Raw genomic sequence first — 17,608 nt, 5'->3', positions numbered from 1 at the left:
CCTCCTGTAAACATCAACTATATTTGAGAGATTTTTTATCCACCTCGCATAATCCTCTACTATGCTATCACTCATCTCCCATAATCCTCTACTATGCTATCACTCACCTCCCATAATCCTCTACTATGCTATCACTCACCTCCCATAATCCTTTACTATGCTATCACTCACCTCCCATAATCCTCAACTATGCTATCACTCACTTCCCATAATCCTCTACTATGCTATCACTCACCTCCCATAATGCTATCACTCACTTCCCATAATCCTCTACTATGCTATCACTCACCTCCCATAATCCTCTACTATGCTATCACTCACCTCCCATAATCCTCAACTATGCTATCACTCACCTCCCATAATCCTCTACTATGCTATCACTCACCACCCATAATCCTCTACTATGCTATCACTCACCTCCTGTAGGAGAGCTGAAAGCTGCGCCAGGAACTTCTTCCGTCTGTCCATAAAATGTCTTTGTCTAGGTCGTCCACCACGACCAACTTCAAGTGGCGCGTCAAAACAAAACAGCTGGCTTGCTGCGCAACAAATGAGTATATGTCAGTCACAAGGTCAATACATTTTCATTTATAAATTACTTTTCTTTGGGTAAAAGTTATTATTACTCAGGCCTGCGGTTTTTATCACAAGCTAATATAAAAGGAAAAAATTTGGAAGCAAGGAATATGATCTCTGCACTAACAACTTCATGATAAAGTCACATGTACTACATGCCGCAGGTTAAAACATTTGTTTATGGACGGTGTTTACAAGACATCATGTGTGCAGTATCTGATTTACATTAGTACAACAGCTGCCATATACATTTTAATACCAAACTTTTAATTTGTCGGCATAAGCAGAGTCACAGCACTAGTATATGGTGTACCTGCCAATGCTGGGCGTAGACCTGGCTGTTTACACTTTTCGTACTGAATGGCCAAGAATGCTGGGATAGCAGTTAATGCCTTGTTCTGATTGGACGTAACACCTCGAATACGAGCAGAGTTATAAATTCCTCTTGGTAAATTGTTTATTTCACGACTCACCACAGAGGTGAGAAAAGCTGAAAAATCTGAAAACAGACAATTGTGATAAAACATCCCTTTCTGCAGGCAAGGACATGATGTCATAGCACCCTGCTATAAGGTTTTAAAATATTAATTATTTATTTATTTGACTGGTGTTTTATGCTCTACTCCAGAATATTTCATTTATATGATGGCAGTCAGCATTATGGTGGGATGAAACCGGGCTGCAGATAAAAGTAATAAGACATGGGTGTAACGTGGGTTGACCCTAATGAATGTCCATATATACTCTTCATAGCAGACTTTTACTTTTCCAAAACCTAAAAACAATGAAATATGTCTAACACAAATCTGCTACAGCAGGATAAACAGACTGTAGAGAGGTCAGCAGAATAATGTAACACACAGGTGGTACAGTATGGTGTAAGCTGGATTTTACCATTGAACACTGTAGTCTGTAGAGAGGCCAGCAGTCTTATGTAACACACAGGTGGTACAGTAGGGTGTAAGCTGGATTTTACCATTGAGCACTGCAGACTGTAGAGAGGTCAACAGAATAATGTAACACACAGGTGGTACAGTATGGTGTAAGCTGGATTTTACCATTGAGCACTGTAGTCTGTAGAGAGGTCAACAGTATAATGTAACACACAGGTGGTACAGAAGGGTATAAGCTGGATTTTACCATTGACCACTGCAGACTGTAGAGAGGTCAGCAGTATAATGTAACACACAGGTGGTACAGTAGGGTATAAGCTGGATTTTACCATTGAGAACTGTAGTCTGTAGAGAGGTCAACAGAATAATGTAACACACAGGTGGCACAGTAGGGTATAAGCTGGATTTTACCATTGAGCACTGTAGTCTGTAGAGAGGTCAACAGAATAATGTAACACACAGGTGGTACAGAAGGGTATAAGCTGGATTTTACCATTGAGCACTGTAGACTGTTGAGAGGTCAGCAGTTTTATGTAACACAAAGGTGGTACAAAAGGGTATAAGCTGGATTTTACCATTGAGCACTGTAGTCTGTAGAGAGGTCAACAGAATAATGTAACACACAGGTGGTACAGTAGGGTATAAGCTGGATTTTACCACTGAGCACTGTAGTCTGTAGAGAGGTCAACAGAATAATGTAACACACAGGTGGCACAGTAGGGTATAAGCTGGATTTTACCATTGAGCACTGCAGACTGTAGAGAGGTCAGCAGTATAATGTAACACACAGGTGGTACAGTAGGGTATAAGCTGGATTTTACCATTGAGCACTGTAGTCTGTAGAGAGGTCAGCAGTTTTATGTAACACACAGGTGGTACAGTAGGGTGAAAGCTGGATTTTACCATTGATCATTGCAGACTGTAGAGAGGTCAGCAGAATAATGTAACACACAGGTGGTACAGAAGGGTATAAGCTGGATTTTACCATTGAGCACTGCAGACTGTAGAGAGGTCAACAGTATAATGTAACACACAGGTGGTACAGTAGGGTGTAAGCTGGATTTTACCATTGAGCACTGCAGACTGTAGAGAGGTCAGCAGAATAATGTAACACACAGGTGGTACAGTATGGTATAAGCTGGATTTTACCATTGAGCACTGTAGTCTGTAGAGAGGTCAACAGCATAATGTAACACACAGGTGGTACAGTAGGGTGTGAGCTGGATTTTACCATTGAGCACTGTAGTCTGTAGAGAGGTCAACAGTATAATGTAACACACAGGTGGTACAAAAGGGTATAAGCTGGATTTTACCATTGAACACTGTAGTCTGTAGAGAGGTCAACAGTATAATGTAACACACAGGTGGTACAGTAGGGTATAAGCTGGATTTTACCATTGAGCACTGCTGACTGTAGAGAGGTCAGCAGAATAATGTAACACACAGGTGGTACAGAAGGGTATAAGCTGGATTTTACCATTGAGCACTGCAGACTGTAGAGAGGTCAACCGAGTAATGTAACACACAGGTGGTACAGTAGGGTATAAGCTGGATTTTACCATTGAGCACTGCAGACTGTAGAGAGGTCAACAGAATAATGTAACACACAGGTGGTACAGTAGGGTATAAGCTGGATTTTACCATTGAGCACTGCAGACTGTAAAGAGGTCAGCAGTATAATGTAACACACAGGTGGTACAGTAGGGTATAAGCTGGATTTTACCATTGAGCACTGCAGACTGTAGAGAGGTCAGCAGAATAATGTAACACACAGGTGGTACAGTATGGTATAAGCTGGATTTTACCATTGAGCACTGTAGTCTGTAGAGAGGTCAACAGTATAATGTAACACACAGGTGGCACAGTAGGGTATAAGCTGGATTTTACCATTGAGCACTGCAGACTGTAGAGAGGTCAGCAGAATAATGTAACACACAGGTGGTACAGTATGGTGTAAGCTGGATTTTACCATTGACCACTGCAGACTGTAGAGAGGTCAGCAGTCTTATGTAACACACAGGTGGTACAGAAGGGTGTAAGCTGGATTTTACCATTGAGCATTGCAGACTGTAGAGAGGTCAGCAGTCTTATGTAACACACAGGTGGTACAGTATGGTGTAAGCTGGATTTTACCATTGAGCACTGCAGACTGTAGAGAGGTCAGCAGAATAATGTAACACACAGGTGGTACAGTATGGTATAAGCTGGATTTTACCATTGAGCACTGCAGACTGTAGAGAGGTCAGCAGAATAATGTAACACACAGGTGGTACAGAAGGGTATAAGCTGGATTTTACCATTGAGCACTGCAGACTGTAGAGAGGTCAACAGAGTAATGTAACACACAGGTGGTACAGTAGGGTGTAAGCTGGATTTTACCATTGACCACTGGAGACTGTAGAGAGGTCAGCAGTATAATGTAACACACAGGTGGTACAGTAGGGTGTAAGCTGGATTTTACCATTGACCACTGCAGACTGTAGAGAGGTCAGCAGTATAATGTAACACACAGGTGGTACAGTATGGTGTAAGCTGGATTTTACCATTGACCACTGCAGACTGTAGAGAGGTCAGCAGTATAATGTAACACACAGGTGGTACAGTAGGGTGTAAGCTGGATTTTACCATTGAGCACTGCAGACTGTAGAGAGGTCAGCAGTATAATGTAACACACAGGTGGTACAGTAGGGTGTAAGCTGAATTTTACCATTGAGCACTGCAGACTGTAGAGAGGTCAGCAGAATAATGTAACACACAGGTGGTACAGTATGGTATAAGCTGGATTTTACCATTGAGCATTGCAGGCTGTAGAGAGGTCAGCAGTATAATGTAACACACAGGTGGTACAGTATGGTGTAAGCTGGATTTTACCATTGACCACTGCAGACTGTAGAGAGGTCAACAGAATAATGTAACACACAGGTGGTATAGTAGGGTATAAGCTGGATTTTACCATTGAGCACTGCAGACTGTAGAGAGGTCAGCAGAATAATGTAACACACAGGTGGTACAGTATGGTGTAAGCTGGATTTTACCATTGACCACTGCAGACTGTAGAGAGGTCAACAGAATAATGTAACACACAGGTGGCACAGTAGGGTATAAGCTGGATTTTACCATTGAGCACTGCAGACTGTAGAGAGGTCAGCAGTATAATGTAACACACAGGTGGTACAGTAGGGTATAAGCTGGATTTTACCATTGAGCACTGCAGACTGTAGAGAGGTCAGTAGAATAATATAACACACAGGTGGTACAGTAGGGTGTAAGCTGGATTTTACCATTGAGCACTGCAGACTGTAGAGAGGTCAACAGTATAATGTAACACACAGGTGGTACAGAAGGGTATAAGCTGGATTTTACCATTGAGCACTGCAGACTGTAGAGAGGTCAACAGTATAATGTAACACACAGGTGGTACAGTAGGGTATAAGCTGGATTTTACCACTGAGCACTGCAGACTGTAGAGAGGTCAACAGTATAATGTAACACACAGGTGGTACAGTAGGGTGTAAGCTGGATTTTACCACTGAGCACTGCAGACTGTAGAGAGGTCAGCAGTATAATGTAACACACAGGTGGTACAGTAGGGTGTAAGCTGGATTTTACCACTGACCACTGCAGACTGTAGAGAGGTCAACAGAATAATGTAACACACAGGTGGTACCGTAGGGTATAAGCTGGATTTTACCATTGAGCACTGTAGTCTGTAGAGAGGTCAACAGAATAATGTAACACACAGGTGGCACAGTAGGGTGTAAGCTGGATTTTACCATTGAGCACTGTAGACTGTAGAGAGGTCAACAGAATAATGTAACACACAGGTGGCACAGTAGGGTATAAGCTGGATTTTACCATTGAGCACTGCAGACTGTAGAGAGGTCAGCAGTATAATGTAACACACAGGTGGTACAGTAGGGTGTAAGCTGGATTTTACCATTGACCACTGCAGACTGTAGAGAGGTCAGCAGTATAATGTAACACACAGGTGGTACAGTAGGGTGTAAGCTGGATTTTACCATTGACCACTGCAGACTGTAGAGAGGTCAACAGTATAATGTAACACACAGGTGGTACAGTAGGGTGTAAGCTGGATTTTACCATTGAGCACTGCAGACTGTAGAGAGGTCAACAGTATAATGTAACACACAGGTGGTACAGTAGGGTGTAAGCTGGATTTTACCATTGACCACTGCAGACTGTAGAGAGGTCAACAGTATAATGTAACACACAGGTGGTACAGTAGGGTGTAAGCTGGATTTTACCATTGACCACTGCAGACTGTAGAGAGGTCAACAGTATAATGTAACACACAGGTGGTACAGTAGGGTGTAAGCTGGATTTTACCATTGAGGACTGCAGACTGTAGAGAGGTCAACAGTATAATGTAACACACAGGTGGTACAGTAGGGTGTAAGCTGGATTTTACCATTGACCACTGCAGACTGTAGAGAGGTCAACAGAATAATGTAACACACAGGTGGCACAGTAGGGTATAAGCTGGATTTTACCATTGAGCACTGCAGACTGTAGAGAGGTCAACAGTATAATGTAACACACAGGTGGTACAGTAGGGTATAAGCTGGATTTTACCATTGAGCACTGTAGTCTGTAGAGAGGTCAACAGTATAATGTAACACACAGGTGGTACAGTAGGGTATAAGCTGGATTTTACCATTGACCACTGCAGACTGTAGAGAGGTCAGCAGTATAATGTAACACACAGGTGGTACAGTAGGGTATAAGCTGGATTTTACCATTGAGCACTGTAGTCTGTAGAGAGGTCAACAGAATAATGTAATACACAGGTGGCACAGTAGGGTATAAGCTGGATTTTACCATTGAGCACTGTAGTCTGTAGAGAGGTCAACAGTATAATGTAACACACAGGTGGTACAGTAGGGTATAAGCTGGATTTTACCATTGACCACTGCAGACTGTAGAGAGGTCAGCAGTATAATGTAACACACAGGTGGTACAGTAGGGTATAAGCTGGATTTTACCATTGAGCACTGTAGTCTGTAGAGAGGTCAACAGAATAATGTAATACACAGGTGGCACAGTAGGGTTTAAGCTGGATTTTACCATTGAGCACTGTAGTCTGTAGAGAGGCCAACAGAATAATGTAACACACAGGTGGTACAGAAGGGTATAAGCTGGATTTTACCATTGAGCACTGTAGACTGTTGAGAGGTCAGCAGTTTTATGTAACACAAAGGTGGTACAAAAGGGTATAAGCTGGATTTTACCATTGAGCATTGTAGTCTGTAGAGAGGTCAACAGAATAATGTAACACACAGGTGGCACAGTAGGGTATAAGCTGGATTTTACCATTGAGCACTGTAGTCTGTAGAGAGGTCAACAGAATAATGTAACACACAGGTGGCACAGTAGGGTATAAGCTGGATTTTACCATTGAGCACTGCAGACTGTAGAGAGGTCAGCAGTATAATGTAACACACAGGTGGTACAGTAGGGTATAAGCTGGATTTTACCATTGAGCACTGTAGTCTGTAGAGAGGTCAGCAGTCTTATGTAACACACAGGTGGTACAGTAGGGTGTAAGCTGGATTTTACCATTGACCACTGCAGACTGTAGAGAGGTCAACAGTATAATGTAACACACAGGTGGTACAGAAGGGTATAAGCTGGATTTTACCATTGAGCACTGAAGTCTGTAGAGAGGTCAACAGAATAATGTAACACACAGGTGGTACAGAAGGGTATAAGCTGGATTTTACCATTGAGCACTGTAGTCTGTAGAGAGGTCAACAGAATAATGTAACACACAGGTGGTACAGAAGGGTATAAGCTGGATTTTACCATTGAGCACTGTAGACTGTTGAGAGGTCAGCAGTTTTATGTAACACAAAGGTGGTACAAAAGGGTATAAGCTGGATTTTACCATTGAGCACTGCAGACTGTAGAGAGGTCAGCAGTATAATGTAACACACAGGTGGTACAGTAGGGTATAAGCTGGATTTTACCATTGAGCACTGTAGTCTGTAGAGAGGTCAACAGAATAATGTAACACACAGGTGGTACAGAAGGGTATAAGCTGGATTTTACCACTGAGCACTGTAGACTGTTGAGAGGTCAGCAGTTTTATGTAACACAAAGGTGGTACAAAAGGGTATAAGCTGGATTTTACCATTGAGCACTGTAGTCTGTAGAGAGGTCAACAGAATAATGTAACACACAGGTGGCACAGTAGGGTATAAGCTGGATTTTACCATTGAGCACTGTAGTCTGTAGAGAGGTCAACAGAATAATGTAACACACAGGTGGTACAGTAGGGTATAAGCTGGATTTTACCATTGAGCACTGTAGTCTGTAGAGAGGTCAACAGCATAATGTAACACACAGGTGGTACAGTAGGGTGTAAGCTGGATTTTACCATTGACCACTGCAGACTGTAGAGAGGTCAACAGTATAATGTAACACACAGGTGGTACAGAAGGGTATAAGCTGGATTTTACCATTGAGCACTGTAGTCTGTAGAGAGGCCAGCAGTCTTATGTAACACACAGGTGGTACAGTAGGGTGTAAGCTGGATTTTACCATTGACCACTGCAGACTGTAGAGAGGTCAACAGTATAATGTAACACACAGGTGGTACAGAAGGGTATAAGCTGGATTTTACCATTGAGCACTGCAGACTGTAGAGAGGTCAGCAGTCTTATGTAACACACAGGTGGTACAGTAGGGTGTAAGCTGGATTTTACCATTGACCACTGCAGACTGTAGAGAGGTCAACAGTATAATGTAACACACAGGTGGTACAGAAGGGTATAAGCTGGATTTTACCATTGAGCATTGTAGTCTGTAGAGAGGTCAGCAGAATAATGTAACACACAGGTGGCACAGTAGGGTATAAGCTGGATTTTACCATTGACCACTGCAGACTGTAGAGAGGTCAGCAGTCTTATGTAACACACAGGTGGTACAGTAGGGTGTAAGCTGGATTTTACCATTGAGCACTGCAGACTGTAGAGAGGTCAGCAGTATAATGTAACACACAGGTGGCACAGTATGGTATAAGCTGGATTTTACCATTGAGCACTGCAGACTGTAGAGAGGTCAGCAGTCTTATGTAACACACAGGTGGTACAGTAGGGTGTAAGCTGGATTTTACCATTGAGCACTGTAGTCTGTAGAGAGGTCAGCAGAATAATGTAACACACAGGTGGCACAGTAGGGTATAAGCTGGATTTTACCATTGACCACTGCAGACTGTAGAGAGGTCAGCAGTCTTATGTAACACACAGGTGGTACAGTAGGGTGTAAGCTGGATTTTACCATTGAGCACTGTAGTCTGTAGAGAGGTCAGCAGAATAATGTAACACACAGGTGGCACAGTAGGGTATAAGCTGGATTTTACCATTGACCACTGCAGACTGTAGAGAGGTCAGCAGTCTTATGTAACACACAGGTGGTACAGTAGGGTGTAAGCTGGATTTTACCATTGAGCACTGCAGACTGTAGAGAGGTTAGCAGTATAATGTAACACACAGGTGGCACAGTAGGGTATAAGCTGGATTTTACCATTGAGCACTGTAGACTGTAGAGAGGTCAACAGTATAATGTAACACACAGGTGGTACAGTAGGGTGTAAGCTGGATTTTACCATTGAGCACTGCAGACTGTAGAGAGGTCAGCAGTCTTATGTAACACACAGGTGGCACAGTATGGTATAAGCTAGATTTTACCATTGAGCACTGCAGACTGTAGAGAGGTCAGCAGTCTTATGTAACACACAGGTGGTACAGTAGGGTATAAGCTGGATTTTACCATTGAGCACTGCAGACTGTAGAGAGGTCAACAGAATAATGTAACACACAGGTGGTACAGTATGGTGTAAGCTGGATTTTACCATTGAGCACTGTAGTCTGTAGAGAGGTCAACAGTATAATGTAACACACAGGTGGTACAGTAGGGTATAAGCTGGATTTTACCATTGAGCACTGCAGACTGTAGAGAGGTCAGCAGTCTTCTGTAACACACAGGTGGCACAGTATGGTATAAGCTAGATTTTACCATTGAGCACTGCAGACTGTAGAGAGGTCAGCAGTCTTATGTAACACACAGGTGGTACAGTAGGGTATAAGCTGGATTTTACCATTGACCACTGCAGACTGTAGAGAGGTCAGCAGTCTTATGTAACGCACAGGTGGTACAGAAGGGTGTAAGCTGGATTTTACCATTGAGCACTGCAGACTGTAGAGAGGTCAGCAGTCTTATGTAACACACAGGTGGTACAGAAGGGTACAGGCTGTCCACAGTGACATTAGAATCGTCCTTCTTTTCAGCCTGGGTTGTCGCCTCTTTCACAAAGTCTGCAATTATCTGAAATCAACCAGCACATGATTGATTAAGGCGAGACCAAACCATTGGGGAAATCACACCTTCAAAGCCTAATGTCATCAGTTCTACCTGGAAAGCTTGTCCATGGACAGAACGGTTACAATTAACTTTGAGTGTATCAACATTCCAGCCCAGTCCCCTCATCAAATTCTAAGTTGAACTGCTAGACGTCGTATGATAATCAAGGTTATAGTGGTGTTTCTGGCTGGTTAAACAGCATTTGCCCGTCCCTGCCACATGCCTCTGAACACCTGAAGATTACATCAAACTTCTGGGTCATGCTAACCCTGCCTGGACAGCAACAGGGCAAGCACACAGTCACATTGTTAAAATATTGGGTTGGCATAAAAAAATGGGCTGTACTTTGATGCTGCACTGCTCCAATATCCTTTGTTCAAACCCTTTCAAACTTTAGACATTCAAATGCCACGATTCTGTTAATATACTGACCAATTTTCAAGGTCATAGCTTGAGTAGTCTGTACAAAGGGATAAAATAAAACGCATGTTCTGGTGACCCACATTGCATCACCTGTCAGGTGTCATGAGTAGAGCGCGCGCTGCACCTATTGGACACGTCACGTCAATCAAGTGTCGTCTGGATTCTGGTTCTAGTGTCAGAGAAACCCTTCTGCCAGATAGGCACAAGTTTTGCCTCATCAAGATAGTTTTCTCTGTGGCAGACAAGGAATGTCTGGAACATGCATTTTTGACTCTATTTTGATTTTCTTCCCATGAACAGAAATCGTAAAGGAGGATATTGAAATTTGGTTTGTATACTTAGGACATAATGGTGTCTGAATGTGGACATTTTTAGAAGCTGACGTACGAGGGTTTCAGAGATATTGAGTCTCAAAGTACGGCCCATTTTATACATGCACAGCCGTATTCACAACAGGGAATAGCTACCAATATCACAAAAATCATGCATGTGGCAATACATGTATGCATTACAGTTGTTCACAACAATCATTTGAGATGTTATACAGAAATAAAATATGAATAATAATGACGATATCAGTGCAAGGTTTTTATTCAACTCTGGAACACAGATAGCACGTCAAGAATCCTTGTGTGAGGCTGTGGGTGATACCAGAACACACAACCTATATTTGTTATCATCACTTGTTCACAAACACCCTGTGTTCTGTACCATAAAGCATGACTGTGATCTGCACTACACTTAAAAAAGACCCTTCAACTTTGACAGTTTAGAAAACAAACAATACAGTACATTGCTACAGTTATCCATAGTATCAGTGTTCCCTTTTGACAAATCAGTCTCAGTTTAATAAGATGATGGCAACTTACGTGAGGCGGCAGCATGGAGGTGGAGAAGCTGTCCACAGAGAACAGAGACAGGGCCTTGTATGCTGCTCCAGAGATCTGGTGACAAGGAGACTGGGCCCAGGACCAGAGCAAACATACTGCTTCCTGCTGAAACACCTGCAACCAGACAGGTGATACAGAAAATAGTTGATGGCTTACCCTTATTTGCCCTCTTCTCTATTTTTCAACATAAAATATACTCAATATCAACATTTAATATATGAACTGACTTTTGTAAAACTTGACAAACCTGTAGAAGTTATATTTTTTCCAAGAAGCTAATTACACTGTTTCTATAGTTACATAATTATAACCAAAAAGAGGTTGGTGAAATCAGTGAAAGATTGGAAAGAAAATCTAATTGAATGTTAAATATACCTAGAAAAGGGGAATTAGATAAGAAAACCAATCACATCAGCATATGCACCCAATAAAAAGTGGTAGATTTGAATGTGATAAGCTGTGGTCTGACCTCATTGTGTTGGATGGAGAGATCTGTTGAGGCAGCCAATGACAGGAAGGAACATACCCTCTCCACAACAACAGGTCTGCAAATCAAGATGTACAGAAGCTAATCAGCAGAGAGAAGACATGCATGCTAACATGTCTAACATGCTAACAGCCTGACAACATATCATCATCATAAGCAGATGATTGCATCGTTTTCATGTACAGGCTGATAGTAATGTCCCGGACTTCATACAGTTTATGTGCAATCAACAACAAATGCCCAAATGAGAGCAAAACAAAATTCAGTAAAACAAGGAAGAATTTTCATACTGCACGGAGTTGGAGGACAATAAGGGTAGAGGACAATAAGGGTGGAGGACAATAAGGGTAGAGGACAATAAGGGTAGAGGACAATAAGGGTAGTTTGTTTATTTCATACACAGATGTGTTTTAACAACCAGGTCTAAATAACAGTACGACAGTCTCAGTGCTTTTTCTGTTGGATTTGAATATGTACTCATCACCATCACACAATGTACATGTACTTAAAGGAAGAACAAAATTTCAATGGAACTTTTTAAATATTTCCACTAACACAATACCTTTGAGTGTGTTAAAAAGAGATTACCTGTTATCCTTACTGAAAGTGTCGGCTAGCGTACTCCACGCTGACCTGGTATCTATAACCTCTGCCTCACACAAAGCGTACAGGCCCTCTAGTGCCAGAGCTGTGGGGACACCACCCTCATCCCCAGTACAGGTGTTCAACAGGTTGGACAAGGGAGTCAACAAATCTGCTCCGTGCTGATGAGGTCTGGTGAACAACAACAACATATCTGCTTATCCACCACTGTCCAGAGTTACAGCAATCATCAGAGTTTTCATCTTTATAGTTTCACTTTGCTCCTTTGATGTGATAAAATTGTTGTTCAGAAATATTAACCCCACTTGAAAGAAGTCCATGAAACAAGGATAACTTTGCTGGATAGGATAATGTAGACTTAATATACTTTACAGCGAGTAGAAACAATCTTGGTACTGGGACAATTCCAATGTTATCCCACTTTATATACACTGTTGCCTCAGTGAAGACACCAAACAAGACACCAGATACATGTATGACACCACAGAAGACACTAACTTTAAATTCCCCCCCCCCTTGACAACTACATAAACATGAATTATTATTTCGGAAATTCACTGCTGAGCTAACTTCAGAAGCTGTGTTTACCACACTATTTTGCATTTTACTCCGTTTAAAAAAAATGTCCAAACAAAACATTAAAAACTCATTGTTCTCAGGCTGAAGCCAAGATCAATACCGGTATGTGAAAAAGTAGCAGGTTCTGCCTCTCATGGTGCAAGATTTATATCGATCACCATAAACATCTCTAGCTGGATGGCCTTGTGGAGGAGTTCAAAGCTGGTCATGGATATGCAATTTGTAGATTACCCCATTCTCATTCTCTGTGGTGTTTTCTTGATAAATAAGGTTAAAGGTGCCCATGTGGCTGTTTGCAGTCTAATACCCTTTAAAACATCAACTGTCTTCCACCAATAAGGTTTGCCTGTCTGTGCATCACAAGTGGAGAAAGTTTGTCAGTACTTGTCAGCTTGCCACTGGTCTGTGGTTTAGGTCAGGCACTTTGGTTTCCTCTACCTCAAAAATATTCTAGAGTATGACATTAAGCAAAAATCAAATAAATAAATAAATAAATAAATACAGATATCTGAATAACCTGGGATCCCAGCATACATGTACCTGTCTAAACAGACTTCCCTAAGACTGGCGGCCTTAGCCACCAGCCATTCATTCACCCCACCCTCAGGTCTGTGTCCCTCTGAGCCTTCCTCTAAAGCGCTGTAGAGCTGGGGAAGCAGCGCTCCTGTATCTTCCACAGTGAGGTCAGCAGACACAAGGACACAGCACGCAGTCGGGGATCTTTCCCCAGCATCTGAATCGTCTGAAGAATGGGAGCAACACAAACCTACAACAGGACCGGACTTTGTGGAATTTTAACAGAAAATATGAAATGGAAACGTGTTAATGAAGAACCGTTCTGGTAAAAGGTTCACTGCTGCCATGTGCGGAGGTGGTATTTGTGGGCAGCTTGTTTATGTATTACTCCTTCATCCAGTAGATATAACTTCCTAGCCTGACAAATCAAGATGAGTCAAAATACTGGATCCAGTAGAGAGTTGAACTCAAGATTTCATAAGGGAAGGGCTCGCTTCTTAAGAATTGAATGAATTTTCATAAAGAACACAATATTAATACATCTGGTACAATGTAACAAAACATGACTCTGTTTCGAAGCAAATTGCAACTATCATGGACTACATTAAGTAGATTTATTCCCCTGATGATGTATCCCCTGATGATGTGTTCCCCTGATGATGTATTCCCTGCTCATGTATTCCCTGCTGATGTATCCCCTGATGATGTATCCCTGATGATGTATTCCCTGATGATGTATCCCCTGATGATGTATCCCCTGATGATGTATTCCCCTGATGATGTATTCCCTGATGATGTATCCCCTGATGATGTATCCCCTGATGATGTATTCCCCTGATGATGTATTCCCTGATGATGTATTCCCCTGATGATGTATCCCCTGATGATGTAATCCCTGATGATGTATTCCCCTGATGATGTATTCCTGATGATGTATTCCCCTGATGATGTATTCCCTGATGATGTAATCCCTGATGATGTATTCCCCTGATGATGTATTCCCCTGATGATGTATTCCCAGATGATGTATCCTCTGATGATGTATCCTCTGCTGATGTATTCCCCTGATGATGTATCCCCTGATGATGTATTCCCTGATGATGTATTCTCTGATGATGTATTCCCTGACGATGACTGCAACTTAATTTTGAATCACTGTGTCATCAGTTTGGCTTATATTTTGGCAACACAAATCAATCAAAAATGTTGATAGAACTTGATCAACTAGCTGCAACTCACCAAAGATGAAACTTCTCAGTTAAACACAGTATTTAGGGATGAATATTAAGGACAATAACGATTTTTTTTTTTTTTTTTTTTTTTTTTTTGATTGGTGTTTTATGCCGTACTCAAGAATATTTCACTTATACGACGGCGGCCAGCATTATGGTGGGTGGAAACCGGGCAGAGCCCGGCGGAAACCCACGACCATCCGCAGGTTGCTGGCAGACCTTCCCACGTACGGCCGGAGAGGAAGCCAGCATGAGCTGGTCTTGAACTCACAGCGACCGCATTGGTGAGAGGCTTCTGGGTCACTACGCTGCGCTAGCGCGCTAACCAACTGAGCCACGGAGGCCCCCGACAACAACGAGATACAGAAAGTTTCTGACCTTGTGTGTGGCCACAGAGGGTATAGTGTTCAGGATGGACAATCGTCTCTCTGGTGAATCATGTCTACCTAGCTCATACAACAACACCGACAGAAAGCTTGGAGCCTGAAAGATATTCAACCAGAATTGGCAGTGAAGAGGAGGTAAATTTAGCATACTAGAAATATCTTAAAACGTGTCCATAAATGGTTTAAAATTTAATTCAAGACCTCAAAACAATGTCATTGTTTCAAAAATATTTATCTACTAGTATTATACCTGAGACTGATCTTTCTTGGCAATGTCTGCAATGATCTCCAATGTCAAGGTCGTGACATCTGCCTTCTCTGAGGTCACTAACAATGCTACCAATAGATTGGTCAATGGTCGTGGTATACTGTCCATGTCGGCCAATGATTTCTTTAGGCTTATCAGCCAATTCACAGTTGTCCTGCTGCTGGTTGAAAATACTTTGGCTTGATTGGAAATATACGAGTGTAAAAAAAGATCACTGGTGACAAGATAGTGACAGCTCGGTGGCTCCAGTTTTGCTGAACTATCCTATAAAAGAAATAGAAAACACTGTACAAACATTTTTTTGTTATACTTTGGATGTGTTTTTCATTCAGAAGATGAAATGAAGAAACAGTTTAGAGGCACATCAGTAACCAGAATGGAATGACAAGCATAACAATTTAAAATGCATTAAATGTTTTAATGAAAACAACAGATGACAAACTGTTCTGACACTTCTTCCCTGTTTGGAATACTTATACAGCTCAAAAAAAATTGTATTTATAGTGATAAAAACAAGCAAAACCCTATTTTGCCAAATGGTTTCCTTTCCACAAGATTCTAATAGAAGACAACTGCAGTTCTAATTATTATCACAATCATCATCCCAGGAAAGGATGCCAGAAGCTCTGAGGGCTAAACTGATTCAGAAAATATATCAAAACACATTCATCAGTACACATGCACTAGCTCCAACAGACTGTCCTAATAACATGAATAACTGGAAACCCAAACGAGGCCATACCATCAGGAGACATAGAGTTCATGGTGCATCTACATCTGCGCCTAATAACATGAATAACTGGAAACCCAAACGAGGTCATACCATCAGGAGACATAGAGTTCATGGTGCATCTACATCTGCGCCTAATAACATCAGTAACTGGAAACCCAAACGAGGCCATACCATCAGGAGACATAGAGTTCATGGTGCATCTACATCTGCGCCTAATAACATGAATAACTGGAAACCCAAACGAGGCCATACCATCAGGAGACATAGAGTTCATGGTGCATCTACATCTGCGCCTAATAACATGAATAACTGGAAACCCAAACGAGGTCATACCATCAGGAGACATAGAGTTCATGGTGCATCTACATCTGCGCCTAAATGTACTCGTTTTGAATTGAAATTTTCAGGTGCATGTAAAGACTGACTAATGGACCCACCTGTGTGTTCTTGGAGATGCACAATCCAGTTTGTATCAAGTTTATGATGTCTGCGGCTACATGCTGGCATCTCCTCAAATCTTTCTCCATTATGATTGGTGATGGTAGGGCTAGAACCTGAACCACAGGCATGATGGTCATTCCAATTACAACTGGACACAGAGCCTCTGGGGTCAGCAGGGCAATCTTCACTGGAACCAATCAAGACAAAAAACATCAGGCATAAATACACCTGCCCATACAAACTGCACAACTTGTTGACTCTGCAGCATATCAGACTCATATATAAACTGGCTGGCATGTATTTTATTGTATTAATAGCACAGCAATTGACAAAAAGTGGAAACCTTCAGAGTGCTTGGAAGAAACCTAAAGGAGTGCTTGGAGGAAACCTAAAGAAGTGCATAGAGGAAACATAAATGAGTGCATAGAGTAAACCTGAACAAATGCCTGGAGGGAACATAAAGGAGTGCCTAGAGGAAACCTAAAGGAGTGCATAGAGGAAACCTAAAGGAGTGCATAGAGGAAACCTAAAGGGGTGCATAGCGGAAACAAAAAGAATTGCATAATGGAAACCTAAAGAACCTTTCCAATAACCTAACAACCTTATATGTGTACCACCTATGCCAGCTTGACAGAGCCTTGCCAATAACCTAACTACCTTATATGTGTACAATCTATGCCAACTTTACAGAACCTTGACAATAACCTAACAACCTTATATGTGTACAACCTATGCCAACTTTACAGAACCTTGACAATAACCTAACAACCTTATATGTGTACAACCTATGCCAACTTTACAGAACCTTGACAATAACCTAACCTTACATGTGTACAATCCATGCCAACTTTACAGAACCTTGACAATAACCTAACAACCTTATATGTGTACAACCTTTGCCAACTTTACAGAACCTTGACAATAACCTAACAACCTTATATGTGTACAACCTATGCCAACTTTACAGAACCTTGACAATAACCTAACCTTACATGTGTACAATCCATGCCAACTTTACAGAACCTTGACAATAACCTAACAACCTTATATGTGTACAACCTTTGCCAACTTTACAGAACCTTGACAATAACCTAACCTTACATGTGTACAATCCATGCCAACTTTACAGAACCTTGACAATAACCTAACCTTACATGTGTACAATCTATGCCAACTTTACAGAACCTTGACAATAACCT

The 17,608-nt window shown here is 41.8% G+C and overlaps 2 protein-coding genes across 4 annotated transcripts in view; both read right to left on the bottom strand.

The window, feature by feature from the left end:
• The window catches only part of LOC135472355 (focadhesin-like), a 41,981-nt gene extending 30,720 nt beyond the window's left edge, over positions 1-11,261 (bottom strand). For 2 of the 3 annotated variants that reach the window (XM_064751824.1, XM_064751825.1), the window contains exons 1-4: positions 11,144-11,261; positions 9,671-9,815; positions 890-1,075; positions 418-539 (exon numbers count right to left, since the gene is read on the bottom strand). In XM_064751824.1, coding sequence (XP_064607894.1) covers positions 418-539; positions 890-1,075; positions 9,671-9,815; positions 11,144-11,158 — 468 coding nt within the window. In that variant the 5' untranslated portion in view covers positions 11,159-11,261. Of the gene's footprint in view, positions 1-417; positions 540-889; positions 1,076-8,112; positions 8,147-9,670; positions 9,816-11,143 lie in introns of those variants that run through there. The other variant, XM_064751826.1, reaches the window with a different exon arrangement.
• Positions 11,262-12,321: 1,060 nt separating this feature from the next.
• LOC135472417 (focadhesin-like) overlaps positions 12,322-17,608 on the bottom strand; it is a 43,562-nt gene continuing 38,275 nt past the window's right edge. The window contains exons 8-12 of the mRNA XM_064751915.1: positions 16,406-16,596; positions 15,218-15,499; positions 14,960-15,064; positions 13,374-13,599; positions 12,322-12,425 (exon numbers count right to left, since the gene is read on the bottom strand). Of these exons, the coding sequence (XP_064607985.1) occupies positions 13,465-13,599; positions 14,960-15,064; positions 15,218-15,499; positions 16,406-16,596 (713 nt within the window). The 3' untranslated portion in view covers positions 12,322-12,425; positions 13,374-13,464. The remainder of the gene's footprint in view (positions 12,426-13,373; positions 13,600-14,959; positions 15,065-15,217; positions 15,500-16,405; positions 16,597-17,608) is intronic.

Source organism: Liolophura sinensis, chromosome 8, assembly GCF_032854445.1.
Source record: "Liolophura sinensis isolate JHLJ2023 chromosome 8, CUHK_Ljap_v2, whole genome shotgun sequence".
In the NCBI taxonomy this organism is placed as follows: domain Eukaryota; kingdom Metazoa; phylum Mollusca; class Polyplacophora; order Chitonida; family Chitonidae; genus Liolophura; species Liolophura sinensis.
The sequence above is the reverse complement of the archived record's forward strand: the minus strand, read 5'-3'. Positions and strand labels throughout refer to the sequence as shown.